At 50.4% G+C, this 25,378-nt stretch overlaps 10 protein-coding genes across 10 annotated transcripts; 6 read left to right on the top strand and 4 right to left on the bottom strand.

The window, feature by feature from the left end:
- Window positions 1-332: 332 nt before the first annotated feature.
- On the bottom strand, window positions 333-3,265 carry TRIREDRAFT_82577 (uncharacterized protein; the record flags this gene model as incomplete). The annotated part of the gene is made up of 2 exons (XM_006969760.1): window positions 333-2,197; window positions 2,270-3,265. 2 exons carry the CDS (start codon window positions 3,263-3,265, stop codon window positions 515-517), a joined length of 2,679 nt encoding a protein of 892 aa, XP_006969822.1. The 3' UTR covers window positions 333-514.
- A 1,975-nt stretch (window positions 3,266-5,240) lies between these two features.
- Window positions 5,241-5,931, top strand: TRIREDRAFT_70806 (uncharacterized protein; the record flags this gene model as incomplete). Its single annotated transcript, XM_006969777.1, has 2 exons — window positions 5,241-5,486; window positions 5,587-5,931. The coding sequence occupies 2 exons, from the start codon at window positions 5,241-5,243 to the stop codon at window positions 5,929-5,931; spliced, it is 591 nt and encodes a 196-aa protein (XP_006969839.1).
- Window positions 5,932-7,141: 1,210 nt separating this feature from the next.
- On the top strand, window positions 7,142-8,668 carry TRIREDRAFT_112478 (uncharacterized protein; the record flags this gene model as incomplete). The annotated part of the gene is made up of 1 exon (XM_006969776.1): window positions 7,142-8,668. The coding sequence occupies one exon, from the start codon at window positions 7,142-7,144 to the stop codon at window positions 8,666-8,668; it is 1,527 nt and encodes a 508-aa protein (XP_006969838.1).
- Window positions 8,669-9,000: 332 nt separating this feature from the next.
- TRIREDRAFT_112477 (uncharacterized protein) lies at window positions 9,001-9,724 on the bottom strand (the record flags this gene model as incomplete). The annotated part of the gene is made up of 3 exons (XM_006969759.1): window positions 9,001-9,051; window positions 9,134-9,229; window positions 9,296-9,724. The coding sequence occupies 3 exons, from the start codon at window positions 9,722-9,724 to the stop codon at window positions 9,001-9,003; spliced, it is 576 nt and encodes a 191-aa protein (XP_006969821.1).
- A 777-nt stretch (window positions 9,725-10,501) lies between these two features.
- TRIREDRAFT_70808 (uncharacterized protein) lies at window positions 10,502-10,990 on the top strand (the record flags this gene model as incomplete). The annotated part of the gene is made up of 1 exon (XM_006969775.1): window positions 10,502-10,990. The coding sequence occupies one exon, from the start codon at window positions 10,502-10,504 to the stop codon at window positions 10,988-10,990; it is 489 nt and encodes a 162-aa protein (XP_006969837.1).
- An 886-nt stretch (window positions 10,991-11,876) lies between these two features.
- Window positions 11,877-13,438, top strand: TRIREDRAFT_124246 (uncharacterized protein; the record flags this gene model as incomplete). The annotated part of the gene is made up of 4 exons (XM_006969774.1): window positions 11,877-12,127; window positions 12,217-12,372; window positions 12,455-13,150; window positions 13,235-13,438. Exons 1-4 carry the CDS (start codon window positions 11,987-11,989, stop codon window positions 13,436-13,438), a joined length of 1,197 nt encoding a protein of 398 aa, XP_006969836.1. The 5' UTR covers window positions 11,877-11,986.
- Window positions 13,439-13,983: 545 nt separating this feature from the next.
- Window positions 13,984-14,857, bottom strand: TRIREDRAFT_112475 (uncharacterized protein; the record flags this gene model as incomplete). Its single annotated transcript, XM_006969758.1, has 2 exons — window positions 13,984-14,433; window positions 14,501-14,857. The coding sequence occupies 2 exons, from the start codon at window positions 14,855-14,857 to the stop codon at window positions 13,984-13,986; spliced, it is 807 nt and encodes a 268-aa protein (XP_006969820.1).
- A 426-nt stretch (window positions 14,858-15,283) lies between these two features.
- TRIREDRAFT_70823 (uncharacterized protein) lies at window positions 15,284-17,161 on the top strand (the record flags this gene model as incomplete). Its single annotated transcript, XM_006969773.1, has 2 exons — window positions 15,284-16,034; window positions 16,086-17,161. The coding sequence occupies 2 exons, from the start codon at window positions 15,284-15,286 to the stop codon at window positions 17,159-17,161; spliced, it is 1,827 nt and encodes a 608-aa protein (XP_006969835.1).
- Window positions 17,162-17,479: 318 nt separating this feature from the next.
- Window positions 17,480-19,600, bottom strand: TRIREDRAFT_70800 (uncharacterized protein; the record flags this gene model as incomplete). The annotated part of the gene is made up of 3 exons (XM_006969757.1): window positions 17,480-18,084; window positions 18,222-19,170; window positions 19,232-19,600. The coding sequence occupies 3 exons, from the start codon at window positions 19,598-19,600 to the stop codon at window positions 17,480-17,482; spliced, it is 1,923 nt and encodes a 640-aa protein (XP_006969819.1).
- Window positions 19,601-22,316: 2,716 nt separating this feature from the next.
- On the top strand, window positions 22,317-22,886 carry TRIREDRAFT_112472 (uncharacterized protein; the record flags this gene model as incomplete). Its single annotated transcript, XM_006969772.1, has 4 exons — window positions 22,317-22,375; window positions 22,445-22,562; window positions 22,796-22,798; window positions 22,875-22,886. The coding sequence occupies 4 exons, from the start codon at window positions 22,317-22,319 to the stop codon at window positions 22,884-22,886; spliced, it is 192 nt and encodes a 63-aa protein (XP_006969834.1).
- Window positions 22,887-25,378: the final 2,492 nt, after the last annotated feature.

The following is a 25,378-nucleotide window of genomic DNA, read 5'->3' as shown; positions in this document are numbered from 1 at the left end:
TGTTGCAGAGCAATGAAGATGGAGGATGCCATCAAATACACTCCAACGTGCATCGAAAGCTCCAACAAGGTCGCAAAGACAATCAGCAACTCAACAATCTCCTCCCCACACCGCCGACGTCATCAGTGACCCGATCCAGGAACCAGGATCCCATCTGTCGGACTGGCATGTGAAGTGGAGGCTGGCGGCAGGGCTTAGACTGTCGGCCAAATAGGGGAGCATCCGGAGAGCGAGCTAAGCGATTCAAGTGAGACACTTTGGGGGCGTTCACCTCTGATACGTGAAATTATCACTCATTGAAATACATATGAGTCTATTTTTGGGGTATCTAACCAAGGCACTGCTATGCTCCGTCCGAGTGTCTATCTAGTAATGACAAGGAAAAGGGCCTGAGACGGTGAACAGCAATAGTAACGACAATTAACAAGACAAAACCCGTGAGATACATCCGTCCCTAACCTCGTAAACCATGCAATCAAGACAACAAAAGAAAAAACAAATCAAGAGACGAGAATTAAAGCCGCGCAAACACCTTGCCGAAAATCTCCCTAGCCTTGACCAGGTTGATGAGGCTCATCCGCTCATTGTCCAAGTGTGCCGCGTCACTCGCCCGTCCGCACGGCAGATGGGCCGCTGGCGCCCCAAACTCCTTCTCGAGGAAGCGGATGGCTGGGATGGAGCCTCCTTCACGGATGTACAGCGGCTTCTTCGGCTTGCCCGTGGATGCAGCGGATCCCTCACTCGGCGCCTTCTTGTCGCCGTCTTCCTCCGAGCACGCGTCCTGAGCGGCTCCGGAGCTCGTCTCAAAGCGTTCAGGCCAAGCCTCCACGACGGCAGTGCACAAGGTGCGGAAGATGTAGTTTGTCGGGTCGCCCAGCCACGGCTCGGCCTTGTTGTCGATGCGGATCTTGAGCTTGTTCTCCGAGCCGAGGCTCTCAAACTCTCGTTGCAGGAAGAGAGTCAGCGCCATCGCCACCACATTCACCTCCTGTCCTGGCACCAGACGCATGCTGAGGTGCGCGCTGGCGTGGCTGCTCACCAGGCTGCCGTCTGGTCCCGAGACGTTGTACCGGTGAATCGTCAGGTTGGGCTCCCGCCACCTCGCCAGCAGCGACTTCTTGATCTCTGCCTCGGAGGCAGCCTCTGGGCTGCGGCGCACCAGGATAGACGCAATGTCATCGTAGCGAGCCTCTTCCTCCGGCGTCACTGGTGGGATACCGTCGTAGAAGCCTGGGATCGTCACTCGATTGCCACGGCCCTTGAGCCTGGACAGCACCGTGGTCAGGTCCGAGAGGGGCTCGTCGTTGATGTATGAGCCGTCCACGCCAGAGTGCGTGTCAGGGCGGGACGAGTCAACGCAGACGGTGGCGTGCAGGACGCCACGCAGCCCATAGGTCAGGCACGGAACCTCATCGTCCAACCAGTAGCTGTTGGCCAGCAGGATATAGTCCACTGAGCCAATGCGTTCCTTGTTTCGCTGGACTGCCTGCTCAAAGCCCCTGGATCCGGACTCTTCCTCACCCTCAATCAGGAAGATGACGTCGTTTTCGAGCTTCTGCGCCTGCATCAGGTCCGTCACCGCGAACAAGGCAGCGAGGATGGGGCCCTTGTTGTCGCTGACGCCTCGTCCGTAGAGGAAGCCGTTTGTTCCACGGACGGTAAACGGATCAGCCGCCCATTTGCTCTTTTCGTTGTCGGCGGGCACCACGTCGTAGTGTCCGTAGAAGAGGATTCGCTTTCGAGTGTCGGCAGACTCCTTCTTCCCGGAAAACTTGGCCAACACGACGGGGTTGTGCGAGTCGCCCGTGCTGAGCATCTCGACATATCCGCCCATGCGCTTAAACAGTGCACCAAGATATGTGGCTCCTTTGCGGCAGTCTTCTGCAAACTCGGGCCGGGATGAGACGGTCTTGTATGAGACGAACTCGTTGAGCGCAGAGAGAAGGACATCGTCCTCGGTTGGACTTTTGGAGTCTGCCGTGGATTCTGCTTCGTCCTTGATGTTCCATACACAAATGTCGTTGTCGTTGGCGCCCGTGATGTAGTATCGCTCGTTCTTGTATGTTGAGCAAGCCGATGCCAGTATCTTGGTCTTTTCTTTGCCACTGTGCGCCTTCCACTTGTTGAGGCACTGGTATTTCTGAGCCACATTCCTCGAGACGTGCTGGTATTTTCCATAGTGTGCTGTGCTGAATTTCTGTATGGCATATGTCAGTCATTGTCATTGAGAAGAGGGGAGAGAGTCTCTTCTAGAAGGAGAAAAACTTACACTAGCCCATCCATCGGCAGAGGTGGTCCAAAGATATCCCCAGCCCATCTGGAGAGACATAATGTCGTGGTTCTGAGCCTTGATAACCCTCAATCTCTGAGCAGTGTCCAGGTCCCAGAGCTCGACAATGCCGCCCAGCTTGCCGGCATACAGAAAGGAGCCATCCAGCGCCAGAGACAGCACCGATTCGGCATCGTCTGTGCCAAGACACATAATCTCTCGCAGACCGTTGTGCTGGGGGTTGCTCGAATCGCTTCTGCCGGGCTTGTCGAGGGACCAAAGCTTGATCGTACCGTCGCCTCCGCCCGAGATCAGCACCTCGTCATCTGGGTTCACCTCGACGGTAGGCCCCTTTGCAATGAGCATGCAGTAGACGTATCCGTAGTGGGCAAACTTGCGAACCGAGCCGCTGTCAATCTCAAGCACGGTCTCGGCTCGCGGAATCAGCCCCCATTTGTCTTCGCTTCGCCTCGGCGTGCTCGTTCCGCCCACGGCCTTGGAGTCGAAGAACCGATGGCTTCGTCGGTCGGGATGCCGCTGAGAGTCGGGCGTCGATTTGATGGTCGGATCACTCAGCGTCACCCACTGAATCGTCATGTTCTGCGCGCCAATGTACAGCGTGTCGTGTTGCTCGCTGTAAGCGGTCGAGAAGATGTCGCCGACGTCGTGGTTGCCGTAGATCTCAAAGAGGCGGACCATGGTCCGAGGGCACCAGACGTTGATGATGGGGTCGCAGGCGCTGGAGAAGAGGTATCTGCCGTCGGGGGACAGCGAGAGCGACATGACGCTCCGCTTGTGCGCCTGGACCTGCTGGACCTGGTGGAAGGTGGACAGCGACCAGACGACAATCTCGCCATCCTGGGTTCCGGCGTAGATGGAGTCGTGCTGGGGGCTGACGGCGAGGGCGAGGACACTGCTGCTGTGCTTGAGGCTGTGAAGCAGCTCTGGCTGGGACTCTGCGCAGTCGGACGCCTCGAGGGTCGGCAGGACCGCCATGGCTGCCGAGTCGGCCATGATGGAGGGCATCGCGGCTGTATTATTCGTTAGAGGTTAGAAGAAAAGATCTGAAGTTCGTGGAGGACTGGAGGCCGGAGCTGGAATCGGCAATGCTGGCGGGGCACGCGAGTGGCTGGTGCAAATCATAGCATGGGAGGGACGAGGACAGGACAAGGCGAGAGAGGGAGGATTCCAACGGATGGCAGAACTGAGTCAAGACGCCATCTGATGTTCAGTGTCGGGTGATGCTCAGATGACAAGGAAGCAGAGGAGGGAAGAGGAAGCGCGCGAGGATCGCAAGATGGTCGTTGCCGTAGACGAAAAAAGTGTCTCTGCTATTGTTGCTGAAGTGAGGCCAATGACTCTGACAATGACGTGCTTAGCGCGGTATCGGCGCCATCTCACCGAGCTTACAGGTGCTGAGACCCCTGGAGCCGGGAGGCTGGAGCTGAACCTGAACCTGAACCATCCATGTCAGGGGTCGAGCAGCGGTTGGTTCTCAGCCGGTCATCTCCAGCTTCTATCTCGATCTCGTGGGTTTCGATCCCTCTTCTTCTCCTGTCATTGCGTTTCCGCGGTCCTTCTGGAAGTCGTGCTGCAGCAGTTTGGAGCCTTGTCGAAAGGGGGCGAGGCTGCAGCACAGTGTCTGACTGGAGGTATCCTCATCTCACAACTCGACCTCGCACATACTAATACCTCTTGCACTGTCCAACACAGTGTCTCTCCTCGCCACTCCATGTCACTCTCACCAGCATCGCTCGTGATGGCCAGTCTGGAACGTGATGCACAGGTTTCAACTTGACTTACCAATCACCTGAACCGCCTTTTTCTTTTTCTCCTCCCTTGTCTCAATTTCGTCGCACTTGAGACACTCTGTGGCCTGCTCGGTTTTCTCCATCTCTTCGAATTCGTCTCTCTCCCTACACCAGGAGAGCTCGGATATCGTATGTCGTCGTACAAGTCGCAAAAATGGTCTTTTGTGGTTATTTGATTGAATGATGAGTTACGCAGAGGCAGATCAGATGAGGCTCCGTGCGAGGGAGTATTTATCCTCGACTGGTCGACAGAGCAGCTTTGTTCACATTCCTGGTGCATCTATCTGAACATTCTCGTGATCATACTGGTGCTTCTTACCTTCAAATTCATCTGAAGTGTCATGAGATGGAACCAGAGGTCTGAAGAATAACATAGGCTTGTCTGCGGCTTTGTTCACCATCTTCAATCTAGACTGCTGGAGTTCAGCTCGGTACCCAATGGCAGAACAAAGTATGGCTCAACGCAAGGGGCAGATGCAGGCACAGCTGAACAGAGACGAAACCAACGCTGTGTCCTGTTACATGCACGTCCCATTCACATGCGACTTCGTGCGCATCGCACATCCGATCTGCCACCATCTCTGAACTGCAGAGGATGCCTGAGATGATTGCCGACGCTTTCATCGATATTTGTCTTGACCCGAACACAACGCTGGATCACGTCAGAATTTCAACCCAGTTGGTTCATACACGGCTACCCTTTATCGAGACTACAGGAAACTTCTACTCAATCATTGAAGAACTATCAACGAGGCAACAATAGCCGTTCGGGTACGTTGGACTAGGTTTCTTCTGTTCACCTGCTGTTTCTCCTTCAAACATTCCTACACAAAGTCATCGTGCTGACAGAGTGTCACAGCTTCCAGTGACGCGAAACTAGTCTTGTGTTGCAGAACTCGCCGATCGAATAGAGGACAAGCAGTCGACAAGTCATGTCATCGAGGCAACCATAGGCCAAGGGTTGGGGCACTGAGAGGCGGTCCAAGCTTCTTCTTCTAGATCCAACAAGAAGGAAGCATCCCACCAACGATCAGAGTCAAACACCATATAAGGGGCTCGACTTCGATTCTAGAAGAGAAGATCAAAAGAAGTACGGCTACAAGCAACTCTACATGAGTTTGCTATTTGCAAGATTCAACGCTTCAAGATTGGACATGAGGATGCGTGCCCACTACTTTGCCATTGGCCTCTTGGGCCTTGCAACCCTCGTCATCGCCGACAACTACTTCACAATCGCCCTTCATGCACCCAAGAATCCCATGCTTCACGGCAAACTCGTCAACGCTCGGGACAAATCCTTCATCGCGGGAGCTCCAACTCCGAGCACCCGCTGTGGCCTCGACGATGCTGCTCAGTGCCCAACTGGCAACGTGACCCTCGTCACACGCGACATGTCATTTCTTGCCGTGAGTTCAATCCTTCTTTTGACCCTTTGAACCAGCCAAAGTTCCTCTCAACACAGCGGGAAGGACAAGACACTGACCTATGATGTGCATATGTGCCCAGTCTGCGGTCCCCGGTGGGCAGTTCATCTACATTGCCCCAGACGGCTCCATCAGCTACCCCAATGCTCACTCGACACTCCGTCCTCCCGGCGCACAAGTCGGCGGCTTCTACTCACTTCTTGCATCATCTGATCACAGCGAGTCAGTGGATGTGCTCAACTGGCGGTCTACTAAAGACGGGACGTCTGGGTTGTGGGTGTGTGCCGTTGCTCCTGGGGCACCGATAGCTTACCAGGCGGTGCTCAAAGCCTCGACTGGGCAGTTCAACGGGCTTGGATGTCTTTCTGTTAACGGCATCGTCATTCAGGAAGCGGGGAGTTCCTTTGGCGCCTGGGAGTATACGTGAAGAGGCTTTTTTCTTTGCACGTGCCCGAAAATGACGTGCCATGCTGGAATATTGAACGAATCACTTTGTTGATTTCTGAAGTCTGTGGGTGTTCGCGATGCCCTTGAGCACACGCTGCCGCCAATGCTCATGCAATCACTGGGTGATATGTTTTTCGAATCACCCTTAGTGTGCTGCTTTGGGATTCTATTCGATAATCGAAACTCGCTTGTTCCGCTGCTCTGGGACCCTTGTCCCTGCATCCAACCCCTGCAGATGACGTCTGTCTGTCATTGTAGCCGTTTACCCATGCCATCGATTCAACGTTGTCATTCACGATATCTTGTAATTTATTGAAGGATAGCCCTTGCCAATGGAATAGCTAGGAGCAGGGGGGGAGAGAGAATAGATGCCAGACATGTGAAAGTGCCTTGATGACGGTCGAGATTATGTTGACTTCATGTTGTCTACGTGTACGCCTCAGCCGTGCTGACACGCAACCTTACATGCGCATACGTACGTTCCAACCCCGGCCTGTCCCGTGTCCTCGCTTCGTATAAAAGATTTTTTCAAGACCAAATCCTCTTCAGCTTCTTCACCGGTCGGGCAGCTATCACTCACTCCCTTGAAAACCCCCACAATCCAGGTACTCGGCGCATCCGAGTGAACACCGCTCCTTTTTTGCGTGTCCACCTGAGCAGACTTGCCGTGATAGTTTCCCTTCTCCCTTGCAGGCCCCCCTTCCCATCAGCCGCAGTGCATTGACATCCATCTAGTCCATGCCTTGGGTTCCGATTCGAGCACACACTCCCTTTGGAACCTCGACCTTGATTGGACTGCTCTGTTGATCATGCAGCCCAAGCAGGTACCAGTTAAGCGCTTGGGTACTGGCTTCTTAGAGATCGCATAGCATTGTTGTGACTCATGATTCTCGGGAATTAAGAACCAATGACGCTTCGATCGTGATATCTCTGGGCTGGAATAGGTAGGTTGAACTGGGCCACTCGCCCTTGCAGCTTACCCGCACGTCCACGTATGGATACATGTATTGTAAGAGCGGGAAAAGATGAGAGGTCGATGCCTCATGAAGCCCAAGGCCATGGCATACGAGCCCTCTTCATATATAAAAGTCAACGCCAGACCTCTGTTTTGATGTACAACAGACAGAAGTGAATCACTCAGAATCAAGTCTCAGCAATCAATCCAGAAGCATCTCAACTCTGACGACAAAATGGGCGCACACTTCTCCCTCCCCTCTCGACGTCGGCGTCTGCGCCAGCGCCAGCGCCAGCTTGCCCGTCTCAAACTGGCTGAGGAATCTTCTTCGTCAGAGTCTCAGGACTTGAAGCACCCATTCCTCCCTCCCTCCACCAACAACAACCAGCTAGATGCCAACTCCCAGGCCGTCATCAACCAGCTTCTCGATGAACTCGACTCGGGAAGCTGGATGCCTATTCCCAGCGGAGATGAGAAACCCCTTCTTCCAAGCGAGAGAGCAGTCCGTGCCTACGTCAGCCAGATGCGCAACGGCCTCTCCGCCCTTCTGGGCTATGGTCCCATCTCACGAAATCAAAGCTGGTCTGATGCCGTGGCATATGCCCGTGCCGTGATCCAAGATCCCACAGACTCTGTCCAGCGCTCAAAGGCTACCTGGGCAAGGTCATGCTCGTCCATCCACCGCGAGCTCAAGACGCGGTTCGGCCCAGCCGTGATATCAACAGCCCTCCAAGGCTGCCAGCGGCTCATAGACGACCACTACAATGGAAAGCGACTTGCCGTGTCACACGTCAACAAGAAGACCAGCTTCCGCGAGCATTTCCCCCTGTCAAAGCCCAGCATCTCGCATCATCCCTCCAGCAGCCCTCTCGCAGTTGGCGCCTACGAGTGTGCTTTTCTCTCCTGCTCTTTGATATCATCAGCATGGCTGTCTCCCGAAGAAGCGCTCAAGTACTCGGCTATATGCCACTTGTCAGTGTGTGACGACTACTGGAGCTTTACCAAGACAGAAACAGAGGTGCGAGTGCGATTGGTCGCCCTTGGAATCGGTGCTGCGCTCGAGTTTGGTGGCGAAGCAGTCAATGTCCTGATCGATGGCACTGCACTACAAGATGTTGGATCAAGCAGTTCAGTTTCTCTCCAGGCTGCCATGGCTTGGAGAGCAATCAATGGTGCTGCTACTGCGTATAACGGACATGTTCTCGCGAATGACTCTCTCGAGGATGGCCTCGTTTCGCCACAGATCATCATGGCCGTCCACGACATGTTCGACTGGAGGAGCGACCTCGCAGCAGGAAATCACGAAAACGGCTTCTGCGTGGCATATGGGCTTGGACTCAGCGACCCCTTTCACGAATACCTGGAGGCAATCCTGACTCTTGCTGCATCCCATCCCACATCTGGTGCCTACGCCATCTCAGCCATCACACTAGCCAGCTTCACAGCCTGTCGCTACTCGTCATACAAATACTTTGAAGTCGACGTCGAGCTTCCAGCCCCGTGTCCACGATGCATAGAACTTGTCAGAAAGTTGACAACAGAGGCAGGCTTCACATGGGAGCCAAAGACACCCCCGAGGGGGCTTGAGGACGGAGAGCGTATTCGAAAAGATTGTCAGTTGTGGGCAGACAGGTACGAAGATCATGGGTTGATACAAGAGGGGCTGAGCTGGTTTCAGTACCTCGTCGAGACAGGCAGGATACGCGTGTTGGATGCATTGGTCAAGATACCCGCGGTGGACGAGGACGCAGACTGGGCTTGAGGCGAAGAGTCTGCCTGCGTAGGCAGATTGATTATGAAACTACCTCAATTGATAACCTTGCCGTAAACCCATTTGTCCCTTGATTCCTGATAAACGAAGACTAGAAAAAAATCATGCCCGTGCGATTGCTTCTGGTCAGAATAGGCGTTGGACCGCATTTAGTTGAGGGCCACTTCCTCATCAGCGTTCTCATCCTCGCTGTCCTCGTCGTCTTCAGTCTCAGTCTCATCTTCATCCTCGTCGTCTCCATCGGCCTCGTCGGCCTCATCTCCCTCCTCGACCTCAACTTCATGATCGTCCCCATGTCCGCCCAGGTTACGCCCGTGGTACTTCTAGTAGACCTGGCTAACAGCGACAATGGTGCGCTCAGGGTAATATCTCGCCTACAACCCAACATTTGTTAGTCAAACTGAAATAACAAGCTCTCTCAGATGAGGTGAGATGAGATGAGACCAATAGTCATACCCGTATGTCGGCGTACGCCATGCCGCCGCGGGCCAGTTCAATGACGTGGCGGATGTCGGCGATACGCCAGCGAGGACGAGGGGCGCGACGAGTCGGCTGTAAGAAGGTCAGTGTCTCGTTGCCACCGTAGGTAATCAATCATCAGGGCTCTGCTCTACTTACCTGCGCCTGGCTGCCCGAGGCCGAGGACTCTCCGGCGATGGGAGGGCGGGAGTCGGGGAGCGGCGTTCTGCCGTTACGAAGAGCACGCTGCTCCCATGGCTTCAGCAGTTGAGCTTGTTGGCCTGCGGAGGCTTCTTGAGCAGTAGTAGCTCCCTCGGAGGAGGAAGCCGCCTCCTCGGTAGGCTCGCCAGCGGCAGTCTCGGTAACAGACACCTCGCCAGCGGCAGTCTCCTGGTCAGGGTTCTGCTGGTCTTGGTGGTCCACAGCCAAGTTCTCGGCGTCTGCCTCGGTGACGTCTGCCTCGGTGACGTCTGCCTCGGTGACGTCTGCCTCGGTGACGTTCGTCTCGGTGACGTCCGTCTCCGCTGGCGGCATAGTGGCGGGCTGCTTGCCCTTGTCGACCTTCTTCTTGTCTGCTTGGTCGGCCATCTTGCAGGTGGAAGGATCAAGAAACAGTAAGAAGGGTAAGTGTGCAAAGAAAGCTTCTCTAAAAAAGAAGCTGGAAGGAATCTGAAGTGGGCACAGCTGTGAAAAGTTGGAACACCACAGATGGAAGAGAAGGAAGAAAAGGTGTGGACCAGAATAATTTTTGCAGCACAACAAATAGTTTTCAAAAGTGAGCAGCTGGTGAGTCGACTGGCAGGACTGCACGCGTCTGGCAGTCGTCAGAGTGGGTTGGTGCGTTTGGAAGCGAGCGTTTTCAAATGTTCTAGGGCTTTCCTGAAGAGTCTGCACCAGTACAAACGGAGGAACAATACAATAGTAGTATACGGACAATAGCCAGAAGTGTTTGTACTGATCTGAGAAGCCAGACTGAACGGTATTGAACGCCGTGATAGTGAGGGTTTGGGTGTTCAGGGGAGGGTGCAGAGATTGTACGGATGACACCCCGTACACTCGTCCATAACAACTACGGAATTCTACGAAATACTCTCTTGATGGTATATATTGTTCAAATGTGACATGGTAGTCGTAATTTTCTCTTAGAGAAACTCACGGCGTCAGTTGTGAAATTCAAGAGCAGAATCGAAGAGCAGGGGCGTTATCACCAGACTTGCACCTTGGCAAAACGGTACATGTATGATACACCCACCCCGCCCCTCAGTCACTATTCAGCAGTCATGCACGCCCATCTCCTCTTCTTGCTCCTCCAAACACGATGTTATCGATTTTTACTTGACAACCATCAATAAGACCGTAGCAGCCATGAGTGCATCCGTGGTCCTCGCACCAGGCCGCCCAGCGCCAGACTTAATCTCTCGCAAAGCCATTTTCCTCGCGGGAACAACCAGTCCTACAGGCGAACCTGACTGGAGACAGACGCTGACAAGGGCACTTTTGAATCTCCCCATTACGATATACAACCCCAAGCGAGATGACTGGGACTCTACATGGAGAGAAGACTTTTCAGACGACCGATGGGCGGAGCAAGTGCAGTGGGAGCTTGAGATGCAGGACAAGGCGGATGTTGTTGTCGTCTTCTTCCACGGAGTCAGTCCTGCACCGATCAGTCTGCTGGAGCTGGGCCTCTGTGTTCGGTCTGGGAGGGCGATTGTGTGCTCTCTGGAGGGGTATTCGAAGAGAGGGAACGTAGAGGCAGTTTGTCGGCGGTACGGGGCGAGGCTTGTGTACTCGGAGGATGACTTGAGGGATGCTGTCATAGAGAGATTGAACCAACTGCAGGTTGATGTTTGACCTTTACTGTGCTTTGATATCGAGGCTAGAGGGCATGATTCGGGCACGTTCATATGTTAGATATTTTGCTTGATATTTTGCTTGACACTGTATATGTCGCAGTGAGCTCTACCAGAAACTCGTCATTGTGCTCTTTCTGAACAGTTTTGCTACAGTCAAAAGTTGTTAACTCCCGCACGGATGTTTGAGCCGTAGTCTGGACTCTGGCGGAACAACGTTTGTGGTGTTGATCAACAGGGCCACGAACGCCAGAAAAAGTAGAGTCTGACTAGAATATGACTCAACTAGCCTCTCATGAATACTTTGTAATGAAAAGGTTTACTTTCGTTAGTCTTGCCAGCCTCAAAGATAAAGTGAAGCCATCGCGAGTTTGGTTAGGGTAGGCAGCATCCTTTGGTCGTTGAAACTGCAGCGCTCCCGCATGAACGACAGACAGATCAGTTTCGCTCGAGTACAACATCAACTCAGCTCTAATAGAGAAATATTCAGGATTCTTGTTCAATTAATCAAATTGCACCTCATCACGACAGTCATTCACTTTATCCAAGTCTCGCCAAATTGCAGCTCGTTGCCATGGCAAGCCACTGCGCCACAGCAGCCTCACTGTGCCACCGGTTCCTCTGTTAGAGCTGCAGGAGCGGCCGGCAGCAGCCCCACACCCCACATGCGCTCCTGTGGCGGGGGTTTTTGGGGCAAGTGCGAAGCAAGAGCAAGAGGGATCGGCTTTTGACTTTTTGGCTTTAAGCGCCTTCTGTCGCATCTGGTCCATTTGTCGCCCTGATAAATAGAGGCCCTGACCTCAGCCTTGTTTGTGGCCTCTTTTGTCTGTCCCATCTCTCTCTCTCTATCTCTTTCTCTCTCGCTATACCACCTTGCTCAGATATTGCTTCTGCCATCATCATCAATATTTTGCTGAAATTCGCTCGCTTTTTGGCTATACATACCTACAATCTTGCTACATCATCATCTACCGACTATAATAAATAACACGACACAATGGAGGACCAGTTCGGAGGCCGCACAGACGACGACCTATTCTACGACGACTTCGAGCCCGTCGAGTCCGAGCCTGTCCTGATACAGGAACCGCAGCACTACTACCAGCCCGATCCTGTTGCTTCGCCTGCGCCAGCTTCAGTACCAGCTGCTGCTCCTGCTGCTGCTGCTCCGGCTCCTGCGCAGCAACCCTCGCCACAGCCTGTGGCAACAGCAGCACCTCAGCAGAGCCAAACTCCTCCGTCCTCGAAAGCGTCGCCCGCACCAGCCGCCAAGAACAAGAAGCCGCTGCGCCCTGCCGGAGGTCTTTCGTCCTCCCGCTTTGCCGACAAGCCTGCTCCAAAGTCAGCGCCTGCGCAGAAGTCGGCGCCTACGCAGAAGCCAGCGTCTGCTCCCGCCCCCGCAAAGGCGGCTACCCAGACGTCGAAATCAGCTCCTGCACCGGCTGCCAATGAGTCTGCCGGCCAGGCTACCGAGGAGGGGCCTTCGCAACCCTCCGGTCCTCCCTCCAACGCGGGAACTGGCCCCAGAGACAAGCCTCGCCGCTCATCACCATCACAAAACACCGCTGCGAACGCCGAGGTGCGCGCTAAGTCTGGCTCCAACCCGCGCCACAAGCTCACAGAGGACGAGCTCGCCGCCAAGATGGAGAAGATGAAGCTCTTGTCAGCGGAGAAGGCGCGCAAGTTTGAGATGGCGGAGCAGGACGAGAAGCAGCACGCCGAGGCATACGCACGAGGCATGGAGGAGGCGCGCAAGAGAAGAGCTGAGGAAGCAGAGCGGCGAAAGCGTGGCGAAGAGGAGAGGCGCAAGCTGGAGGACGAGCGAGCGAAGAATAGGGAGCGCAAGCTCAAGGCCATGCACATTAAGGATGGCAGCTGGGACGAAGGCAAGGAGGCGCTGGCTGAAGAAGAGGCTAGGCGAGGCTTCCGCGGTGCAAACGGAGGCATCAGAGGGGCCAAGAGCCGTGGTGGCCTGGGCGGAAGCCGATTCGCCGAGGCACAAGATGTCGACCGCTTCCTGGATGATCGGCACCGTGGCAGAGGGCGTGGAGATCGTGGCAGAGGCGGAAACGGCAGCGCTAACGGCAACGGCAGAGGTCGAGGCCGGGGTCGCGGCTCATACGACGGCCCAGTCGGCGAGTCCCGCCCGGCGAAACAGCAAGTCCCTGCTGCCGATGACTTCCCTTCTCTGCCCTCTGATAATACACCAGCGAAGACAGCTTCCGAGCAAAACAACAACGCCCAGGCAAAGCCTACCATGGCACAAGCAGCGGCAGCCTCCGCCCAAGCTAAGCCAACCATGGCACAGGCAGCGGCAGCGGCAGCGGCAGCTCCTCCTCCCCTGCCTTTACCTCTCGTCGTGACTGGCGGCAAGTGGGACGATGAGATGGAAGCCCTCGACGCTTTGAACCAGGCTCAGGCTCAGGGCAAGGCCGAAGCCAAGTCATAGTGTGAACACGAGGCTTCAGGTGGGAATGAAAATGCAAGTGGTAAGGAAAAGGGGGGCAATTGGTTTGGATTTCTGTCTGGTGGCTTGTCAAAGTTTTGGCTCGAATTGCTTGGATATGACTTGTGCTATTGATGGAGAGTTGGGTATACGACGATATGACAGGTTTGGAAAAATGGGGATATGCAACAAAAGACGAAAGGATGTGTTTGTTTTCGGACCAAGAGATATCACGAGGCTTGTTGGTTATTGTTACGATTAGTCCAGGTTAGTCTCACGAGTCTTTGCTACTCGCAGCGTAATATACCTCTAGAAGCGTCTCTATACCGCCCCTCGATTGCACCCATGATGAGTAGCTTGAGAAGAGTGCAAGGGGGGTATACAACTCCGTTTTCCGAATCCTATATACGTCCTTTTTCTGGTCCAAAGAAATTGGTAAGAAACAACACACACACAAAGATGCCCTGATTACCATACATGTAAATAACGTTCCCCGACGCCGAGCTGCAATGCAATGCGAACAAAAATCAAAGCGCCCCCAACGCGCCTCACCACCCACCGCGATGCCCCCTTCCTCTCCCACTCCTATACCCCCCAGGGCCCCTGGGTCCCCTCGGCCCGCCACCAGGACCATCATCGTCCAGCGGCGCCCTCGACCGACCCTTCATCTCCTTCGGGAACGCGTCATACGTCTTCCTCATCTGCGCGTATCCCAGATGCATCTTTCCGTAAAAGTGGTCCGCCAGCCGGCGGTCGTTGTCGAGCCTGCTGAGGTAGGCGCCGCAGACGTCGCAGACCTGCAGCTTCTGGTGGCCCGAGGGGCCGGACGTGTCGGAGAGGGCCTTGAGCTCCTTTTCGCGCTCGGCCTTTTGCTGGCCGGCCTGGCGGACGCGGAAGAGCTCGTCCATGGCGCGGGAGACTTCGCCCATGGAGCCGAGAATTTCGACTTCGAGGAGGCCGTTGTTGATGGATGCCGTGAGGTCTGATATTGTTTTGAGCTGCGTTTGATAAACGTTAGCTAGTGATCCTACTGTTGGAACATTCCAAAAATCAAGTATAGCTCACCAATGCATTCGTCTGCCGAATCTCGTCGGGCGTCTTCTCCAGCCTCCTCTGCGCCGCATCGATCCGCCGGTTGCACTCGTCAATGTACTTTTGCAGGTCGCGCATGTAGTCGTACTCGAAGCCGTATTTGTGCTTCTCGCGCTCCGACAGCGCCTCGTACTCGGCCTTGAGGCCCTCGGCGTGCACCTTGGGGCAGGGCCCAATGTCCTGCTTGGTGTTTGTGAAGAGGTCGTGCGGACACGTGCCGACGATGTAGGAGCGGCAGACCTTGGGGTCGTTGAGCGAGAGCTGGGCGGCGCGGGAGGATGACGACGCGCCCATGAGCTGCTCGAGCAGCTTTCTCTGTTCGGCGGCCATGGCGCTGCGGATTTGGGGGGGTAGTTTGTTGTATGAGGGAAGGTCGAGGAGAGGATGGATGTGATGCTGATTGGGGTTGGATGTAATTTTTTGGAGTTGAAGATGAGAGATGACGGATTGAAACTGTGGCTGGTGCCTTGCATCCACTAAAGAGGTGCAGCTGTGGGGGACCTTCCAGGCCTAAAGCTGGCGCTGGCCAGTGCAGGGACGTCGCGGAAGAGCTGCCAATCCCGGTCGACTGTGGCGCGCTACAGCCTGCAACCGTGGCTGGTAATCGGTACGTACTGGATGACAAGGGCCCTCTTCCAGCTCCAATCTGGCAATATCACGACCTCTCTCTGCCTTGTCGACCAGAGATGTGAACCTCGCCCGAATCGCGCCGGCGACACTCACTCTCTTTTCCCCTCCTTTTACTTGCTCTTCACAATGCGCAGCCTGTTGTCGTTACTGCTATTAATCGTCCCCAGCGTCCTGGTCTCTGCCGCCGACTACCATGAGCAGCTAAACCTCCGGCCTCTGCCCTTGTCCGCGCTCCTCGCGAGCTTCAACTTCCGAGCCAACACGTCCCTTGCCGACTTTGAGGCGCACAACTTTCGACTCTTCCCACGGTCGCTGGGCCAGATCCTACAGTATGCGGGCACGCGAGAGCTTCACCTGAGATTCACGCTGGGACGATGGGATGCAGAGAGCTGGGGAACTCGGCCCTGGGACGGAACGAGGGAGGGCGGCACCGGAGTGGAATTATGGGCGTGGCTGGACGCTGAGACGGACGAGGAGGCGGACGAGAAGTGGTTGACGCTGACCAATGCGCTCTCTGGCCTCTTCTGCGCCAGTCTCAACTTCATTGACGGGACGAGGACGATTCGGCCTGTTCTGTCGTTCCAGCCCGAGGGCGACCATCCGAACTCGACACTACAGAGCACGCGGCTGTTGCATGGCGTGCTACCCCATGAGGTGGTTTGCACGGAGAATTTGACTCCTTTCTTGAAGATGCTGCCGTGTAAGGGCAAGGCTGGAATCGCGAGCTTGCTAGATGGACACAAGCTGTTTGATGCGTCGTTCCAAAGCATGGCCATCGACGTGCGGCCCATCTGTCCCTCGGAGGGAGAGTGCGTTTTGCAGCTTGAACAGACGGTCGACATGGTCCTGGACGTTGATCGATCCAAGCGACCTCATGGTATGTGCTCACTGTTCTCTCCAAGCATGCCATGACTAACACTGTTTCTAGACAACCCTATCCCAAGACCTCCTCCAGGCCATGATCTGATTTGCGACACTACAAAGCCCTATCACCAGCCAGGCGATGCTTGCTATCCGGTTGACCACCTCCGCGGCCAAGACTGGACGCTGTCGCAAATCTTTGGGCGAACCATGAAAGGCACTTGTCCTCTGACTGATGCCGAAGTACCCCCAGTCTGTGTTCACATTCCACCCACTCGCGACATCTTTGCTTCAGAAGGTGCCCATGAAATCAAGTATTCCGACAACGATTCGATGCGGTGCTATCAGATCAATCAGGACCAGGAATTTACTCTCATCCTGACAAATGCCGAGTCCACTGCTGATGGAGAGGCTCGCCCCCTGGGCATTGTCAAGCCGGAAACGCCTGTGCTCTACGCTGAGCGAAGCTTCACCGGGCACGGACAGGAACACGGCGGCATGCAGGCCATCCTGACGAACCCAGGCGACGACCCGGTTGAGTTTGTGTACATGGAATCTCTCCCCTGGTTTATGCGCGTTTACCTACACACTCTTTCTGCCCGCATCTCGGCGTCATCACCCAACGTCAACACATCGTCTGCCGACATCATCAAGGAGATCTACTACCGCCCTGCGCTCGACCGCGCCCGCGGCACGCAGCTCGAGCTCCTCGTCAGCATCCCCCCTCACTGCACCGTCTTCCTCACCTACGACTTTGAAAAGTCCATCCTCCGGTACACGGAATACCCCCCTGATGCGAACCGCGGCTTCGACGTTGCTGCCGCTGTCATTACGACGCTGGAGCCCAAGGTCATGAACATTCGCACCACCAGCTTGCTGCTCTATCTGCCCACGCCCGACTTTAGCATGCCGTACAACGTCATCATCTTTACATCAACAACAATTGCGCTGGCATTTGGAGGCCTGTACAACATTCTCGTCAGGCGCATGGTCGGCGCGAACGAGGTGCCCAGAGCTGCCTTCAAGGACAAGGTGCTGGGATTCATCGAGAAGCTGAAGAAGAAGAGAGCAGCAGTATCAGCTGCGGCGGCGTCTGCGGGAGGAAGTGTAAGGCCTGCTGTGTCAAATACAGAGGCGAAGTGATGATTTCCGTTTTTTTACTTAGAACTGCATTTAAGAGGATAATAAAAGAACATTTAGACTGGATTCTTGGATTCTTTGACATCACGGAACGGCGACGCAAAACAACTTGGTGTTTTCTTTCACATCATTTTACTGTTTTGGTTTGGGATGGTAGCGGACTACATATCTGCTTACAGCGTGCAAAGGGGACAGAGGCCGAATCGTCACCACTGATTACCCAACTCCGAGAAGGTCATATCATGTTTTCCCGCATCTACCATCACTTCAACCCCAATCCTCACTTATCCAATGCTCCGCTTCCCGCCAGGCAGAAGACATCTAGCAGACACCCGAGGGAACGGTGAAGCTCTCCGTGCGGGAAGAAGACGAGTATTTCGCACCCGATCCCAGCCCACGCTTCGCAAATGCGGTCCACAGCTCGCACACGTTGTCGCCGCCCGTGAGCGCACGATCGGCATCGATAATGGCATCACGCGCAGAGACAAAGGTAGGCGTGCAGGGCTGCAGGGCGAGCCCGTTGAGGACGAGCTTGAGGGCGAGGAACTTGCCGTCGGTGGGCACGCCCTGGCTGTCAAACGTCGGGAACTCGGCGTCGTTCTTGCCGTGCTTGTCGATGAGGGCCCAGAGGACCTCGTAGAGGATCGAGGCCCAGGTGGTTCCGGCGGAGTGCACCTCGGACTGGGAGTTGACCGACTTGTAGGTCAGCGGGTTGGTGGTGAGGCTGGTCGAGTACGGGTACTGGCGGATGCCGGCCGGGTTGTTGTCTGCCCAGGCGCCCATCGGGTAGTTGGTCGAGTGGGTGTCGGAGGGCTTGAGGCGGATGGCCGTGGCGTAGAAGTCGCCCCAGCCCTCGCCCATGCCGCCGGCCTCGAGGCCGGACAGGCAGCCCGAGTTGGCGGGGCCGCCGGTGAGACGGTTGGACACTGTTGAGGTTTCTCAGGGGTCAGTCACGGAGAGAAGAGAAGGGAGGGAGATGAAGGGGGAGGGGGGTGGCATCAAGGGGGGTGATGCTCTGAAGGGCTGAGGAACGGGGTGGAGAAAGATGGATCAAGAAACTCACATCCGTGGGTAAACTCGTGAATGACAATGCCCTCCTCCAGGGATCCGTCACGGCGAGGAGTCGACACGGTCCAGATGTACATCCTCATGCGGCCGCTGCTGCCGTCGGCCGGGGTCGCAAAGTTGGCATTGTTGGTGCCGGAGCCGTCCTGGGCGTTGAGGATGACAAAGTCGTTGCCCTTGCCACCCTTGCCGTTGTTGTTGACCTGGAAGTTGCCCGCGGCCTCGGTGAAGCCGAGCAGGTAGAGCAGGTCGTGGTACTTGTTGGCGGTGTAGAAGAGCTGGGTGACGGAGAAGTCGCGGTAGTCGACGGGGTTGGTCTGGGTCAGCGAGAAGGGGTACTCGAACGTCCGGGACGGGCTGCTGGGGCGGTAGTTGTTGAGGTAGTCGTTGCCGCCGGTGGGGTTGACCTGGGCGATGGCGTTGTTGCCACGGGTGGTGGTGTAGTTTGTCGTGCCGTCGCCGAGCCAGGTGAAGGGCGAGGCATCGATGCGCCAGGGGTCGGTGAAGGTCTTGCGGTCGCCCTCGGACGGGTCGTTGACGCCAAAGGGGTAGACCTCATAGGTGGCGAAGTCGGCGACGTAGTCGACCACGCCGTGGACCTCCTGGTTGGTCGCGGCGTCGACGTACGTGAGCAGCCAGTTGTCGACCACGTCGGTCTCGACGCGCCACGTCAGGGAGAGGGTGCCGTCGGCCTTGACGAGGTACACCAGCCGGGCCTCGGGGTCGCTGACAGCTCCCGAGGTGCCCTTGAGGACGTACTTCTCGGTGCCCTCCGTGGGCTCGGCAGTGGCGCCGTCGGCCTTGACGGGGAGGCCCAGGATGTCGACAGCGCCCTTGAGAGCCTCGGTGGGCTCGGAAAAGGCGCGCTTGGTCAGGGGGTTTTCGGTGGGGAGCTTGCCGGTGAAGAAGCTGTTGCCGTGAGAGAAGACTCTACCATTTCGGCCAACCTGGAGAGAAACGTGTGAGCCCCTATTTCACTTGGCTTTCAGTTGTCCCCTTCTCACTCACGTTGACTTTAAAGTCAGCATTATCAATGTCGATGCCGTGGACAGTCTGCTTGAAGTGGACGTGGCCAATGCCGTCGACATCAACATAGTGGTCATCTACCACACGAAACTTGGCGTGAGGAGCAAGTCTCTTGACAGCCCGAGTAGCAGTGGCAACGTAGTCACGCTTGAGGTCGACAGACTGAAGAGACGCCTCGTCCTCGACATCGACGTGAGTCGAGGGGGTGTAGTCCGAGAGACTGGGCAAGTGGTACTTGCTGATGTCGATGCCGCGCCTAACGAGGTTGGAGCCGGAATCATGCTGCTTGGTGGGATGGGCGTGCACGTTGGCAGCCAGGCCTGTGAGGCCGAGGAGGATGGCGGACTTCATGGCGTTGACGGTTGAGGGGCAGTCAGGGGGCAAACAAGCTCAAGAGGCACCAGAGTGAAGATCCAGTGATTGATCTTGTTCAACCTGCTGTCTAAACTTCCTTGAACATGAGGCTCCATGAGGCCCTTTTATGCTGGTGGGTATTTGACAACATCTCGAAGGCCTCAAGGGAGTGCCTCACTAGATGCGAATCTTTGAGCTTCCCTTTCAGAGTGCAAGCTCCGGATGCTACACTCTTGATGCTCGAGTGGAAACTTCACCTCGACCAAAGCCAGCGGCTGCGGCCATAACAATCTCTCGCCGGCATTTCGAAATCACGCAAGCAAAATATACAAGACAAACTGAACAAAACGGAAGGTGTTTCTGCCTCCCCAACACCGAGAGCTCCTCTGAGAACTTTTGCAATTACGAGAACTTGGGCTGCCAAGGCCCTTACTTGGTGGTCCGCACAAAAAGCCCAATGTCACGCCAACTTTTCTAATGCCTTCGCAGGAGTAGCAGCAGCAATACCAAAGACGGAATACACCCACGGCATTTGCCAATCGAAAAGACGGACGGGTGTCTTATCAACGACGATGATCACTCTACGAACGGAGGCCGTTCACTGGCCGAGCCGGGGGTAGTGAAGGAGAGCCGCGAGCGATGTAACGGCGTCTATCTCCACGCCATGGAATCCGTACAGACAGAAGTTCGTCACATGCTTCCTGCAACCAAGCAGATCCCCTCGCTGTCTCTCATAATGCTCTATGAGATCCTGAATCCTGATAGAACTAGCATAAGCTATGCCGAGCTGCTCGGCGGCTCGAGTCGGCTCCCTCTACACTCTCTTATCCAGCTTCTGTCTCCGGCCTAGGTCCTTTATGCACAACCCCTCAGAACCCGCTCCTCGGACAATATATGCCCACAGAGAAGAAGATTCACTAGAAGCGTTCAAGCTTAAACAAAGAAACCCGTTAAGCTTATTAGCAAGGTGGGCGCTTTCTCCACGGACTCCCGGCATGCGAATCCAGTCTCGTCTCTCCTCTTGCTGTCTTGGGACAAGGCCCTTTTCGCTTAGGGAGTTTACCCGCATTATCTTTGTCCGCGTGAGAGAACAGAAACAAAGAGGAAAGAGACTATAGAAAGCGACGCTGGAGCGCGCGCGCGCGGCTTTCGTGGCGGTCGAGATTGGGTTGTAGTAATGCTAAATAGCGACCTGCCAGATCGGGGAGGGGATTCCGGGGTTGCGTTCCGATCGGCTGCGATGATGCCATTCGCCGAATTTTCATCGTCGAGGGCGGAGGTCATTCAGTGCCGGGTTTTTTTTTTGCTCCGTGGAAAAGAAGCTTAAGTTGCCATCTTTCTATTTCAAATGTGAGGGTTTCGGTGGGCATATGGGTATAGTAGTAGGAAGATGGTCGGCAAGAGTCTGTATATATCAGGATTTGCTATTTACTACATTGTCGCTAACAGATACATGACTGCTTGCAGACGAATCTACATTCTTGGACCTTGTTACTGTCCATTCATAGGTACTTAGTGTGCCAATCCAGATACATGTAGATAGCAACTACACACAACTCTGCCAATGGACTATCCCTCACGATGAAAGGTAAAGTGAGGTCATTCAAGATACGAGAATTTCGGCGATATGAGTTGACCCGAATCAAACACATATAATCGAATGCCACCGTTCCATCATCCTTATAAAACATCCAAGACCAAAGTTTGGCCTCGCAAAGTCTTGTCCTGATACCACACCTTGTGAGGGAAAGATGTAACCCCTTGGCATATGTCTGTCTGTCTATTACCAGGTTATGGAGGGTTGATAGTACAAAACAGCACAGCGTAGTGAAAAAAACGTGGTTGGTGCAGTTCTATGAGGGATTGTCTGTTTGGCATGCATGTGTCAGGATTTGGTAGAGCCTTGTTAACCTGACGAAAAAGGTGTATGCTACCTTGAGGTGGTGAGAGTTGGATATGACACGATATTGGTGTTGACCTCGGAACGATGCTGTAGCCGCGTAGGAAACAACAATTCGTCCGACTGGCCCAGATCTACGTAATATCAAGGTTACTAAATGTCATGAGAGGGAAAAGAATGCGAGAATACATGAAACAATTTATAGATGATTTGGCAAATCGGATGGATTAAAGTCAAGTTTTCAAACTGGTATGGTCTCCAGGGTAGCGGCCGGATGAACTTGCACAGAAGACGAGCGCGAGACTGTGAAAGATATCCCGCGAAGGACTGGTAGGCAGGTAATCTCAATGCAAAAATGTGATATCAGCGATGCGCAAGGTATGAATCTCACAGGTTGCAGTGTATCATGAGAGGGGGGCACACGAGTTATTCTCTTCCTAAACCACAACGATATACGGCTGCTTTCCTGTGTGTCTTTGGTGGCAGACTCTAGGATCATGTATCTTGCTCAACTGCCCGTCTTCGAAGCAAATCCGTTAAGAACATTTCTTAATACCTCAAGTCTAGCAATATACTAACGTGTGTATCAGGTGTCGAGCGAAGCAGGCTGATGAACCACTGCACCTACCGAGGCACTTACAGTTGAATGCAGTCTTCATCTCGACGACCTACTAGGTATCTTACACCAAGCGGAATGCCCGTCATTCTACTCATCTTATCAACCATGAGGCAGAACTACCTAAGAAAACCCTTGATTCTTGAAAAAAGTTCATTTCATGTAGGCGAATACCTACCACCTAAGTGGGAGGCAAAATGGCCGTTTCCGGCGAATCTCCAGAGTGGCGCATCTGGCAAGGCCGGAACAGGAATGGGTCATGAAAGAAGCTATCCAGCTTCAACCAGGTTACCTATACTGAATGGTCTTTCTTGAAATGAAATAGACGGGATACAGCCCGAACAAATTTTCACACGACTATCCAGTTTGAGCTGCTCGTCCAGCAAGGACGAGATCGTCATAAATCTGCCCTGAAGAAGGTGGCCGAAAAATTGTATGAGTATGTATGCGGGTGCTGTGGCGTGACAAGATCTGATTTGTGATGGGTTCCCAGCTTTCTTTTTGTGAGGCGCACGATGATCGAATTCACGGTCTGTGGCTGCATCGCTCTGTGGTAGACTGACCACGAGAGCTTGTCATAATACAAACAGCTTAAAGATAAAGCTTACATAAAGGAGATGCAGGGGTCTTTAGTAAAAAAGAGGTCTTAATAAAACAAAATTAATTAATTAACTAGCTAGTAAGTGTATATATATAAAAGTAAGAGACTAAATCCCTAGGGCCTTTATATAGCTTTTTATTAACCTTCCTTATAGTTATATAACTAACCCCTTTAAAAAAGGCTTTTAGCTTATTATTCCTGCTATTCCTTTTATATATAAAAAAAAAAAAAAAATATAGCTTTTAAATATCTTTTATTAAATATAAAATAAAGATTTTAAAATAAAATATTAATCTTTTATTTTTTACTTAATCTTTAGCTTCCTTTATATTTATATTTAGAATCTTTATTAACCTTACTCTTTTAAAAGTAGTTTAATTAATTTATTATATTAAAGGGTTATTAAAAGACTTTATAAAATATTAAAAAGTAATCTTTATAATATAAATTATTTCTTATATTATAAGTAATTAATAAATACTAAATAAGCCTTTATATTTATATAGTAACTTTATTAAATAATAAATTAAGAAGGTAATAGCTTTATTTTTAATATAAATATAAGGCATATATTAGGTTTTTTATAATTAGTAGCTTTTTTTAACTTTAATATTTTTTATTTTTATTATATATTTTAAAATTACTAAAAGCCTTAATAAGTAGTCTTAAAGTTTAAGGTAGGCCTTTTTAACTAGCTTTTTTATAAAGTTTATTATATAGTTAGTATTTTTTTATTTTCTTTTTATATAATTTTTTACTATAGCTTTTAAGTAATTTAAGGATTTTTTATATTTTATCTTTAATATAAACTATTTTTAATACTAGACTATATATCTTTTTAAATTTATTTTTATTTAGTCCTTAATTAAGGCTTTAAACTTTATTTTATATATATAAATTATAAAAGTAAAAATTAGTAAATTAAGTATTTTAGTTTATAATATAAAAATTAATTCCCTTTTTAAAATAATTAGTAAAATAGTTATACTTTATAATATTAATATACTATTATTAGCTACTTTTAAAATATATTTAAGTATAGGCTAAATATATTATAAAATTAAAAAGTTATAATATATTTTTACTTTATTAATTTATTTCTAATAAATTAAGGGGTACTATATTAATACTAGTAAGATATACTTAAAAGTATTTAATAAAAAATTATTTTTTATATTTTAATTTTTTTTTTATTTATTTTTATCCCTTTATTTACTTTTATTTTACTATTTAATTTTATTATAATATTAATAAAGTTTATAAAAAGTAGCTTTAATAAGATAGGTATAGTAATTATAAAGTTTATAATTATAAAAGTAAATATAATCTTATTTTTTTTTATAAAATCTTATAACTTTTATATAGCTTTTACTATCTTTTTTATTTTTATTTTATAATTTTTTAAAAATACTATTAATAATCTTTACTTATAAACTAGCTAAAATACCTTTATAATAAAATATTTAATTAAAGTATAAGGTTACTTATATAAAGGTAGTCTTATTAATAAAACTTTTTTTAAGTTTATTAAAGTAACTTTAGTATTTATAATATATAAGTATATAGGCCTATTTATTTTAAATAAGCTTATTTTAAGGATTTAAAAAAAGGTTAATAATACCTTTATATAAACTATTATATTATTTATAGCAGCTTATATAACTAATAAAAAGTATATTTTAACTTATATTAATAATACTATTATTATAAATTCCTTTATTAATAAGCTCTTTTTTTTAAAGTTTAATTTAAGCTTTTTAAGGTTAAGGTTTAAGGCTTTATAAATTTATTTAAAAAGGTAAATATATTTTACTAGCTATATTTACTTTATTTACTTAAGCTAGTAGTTAAAGTAAAGTAATATTTTTTATAATATTATATTAAAAATATTATTTTTAGTTTTATTTATTTTATATCTTTTTAATTAATCTTTTTTTTTATATAATCTCTTTTTTTTTTTTTTTACTATTTTTTTTTTATTTTATATATATTTTATATAAGGCTTATTTATTTTATTTAATAAAGCTATAATATTTACTTAAAGCTAGGTTATTAAAATAAGGTTTTTAAGTAAAAGCACTTTATACTTTATTTTATATATAAAGGCTTTTAATATATTTAAAAGCTTTTTAAAATACTTTATTAAAATAAATAGTAAAGCCTTATATATAAATTTAAAAGGCTTTATTTACTTTTTAATTAATATTATTATATTTAAGGCTAATAAGTCTTTTATAATTAATAATTTTAAAAGACCTTTTATTATTAAATTATTTATAATAATTACTGCTTTTTATAAGTATACTTATAAATACTATATTTTAAGAATATTTTTTAAAGTATTATTAGCTAAAGCTTATTAAATTACTAAGTTATTAATAATAAATATAATTAATATATATAAAATAAAATAAAGTTTATACTTTTATTATTTTAAATATTATTTTAAATTAAAACCTTTTAAAAAAAGGCTATTATTATTACTATTACTTTTACCTTTAAGTTTATAAGTAAATACTAGTTTATATATTAAAAAGCTATATTTAAAATATATAGCTTTAATATAGTATTTAGAATTTTAAGTTTTAAAATTAACTTTTAATTATAGTATTTTTTATTAGCTATTTAGTCTTTATTAGAAATGGTCCAGCCATGGAA

The sequence above is a fragment of the Trichoderma reesei genome (assembly GCF_000167675.1).
Source record: "Trichoderma reesei QM6a unplaced genomic scaffold TRIREscaffold_41, whole genome shotgun sequence".
Lineage (NCBI taxonomy): Eukaryota > Fungi > Ascomycota > Sordariomycetes > Hypocreales > Hypocreaceae > Trichoderma > Trichoderma reesei.
The sequence above is the reverse complement of the archived record's forward strand: the minus strand, read 5'-3'. Positions and strand labels throughout refer to the sequence as shown.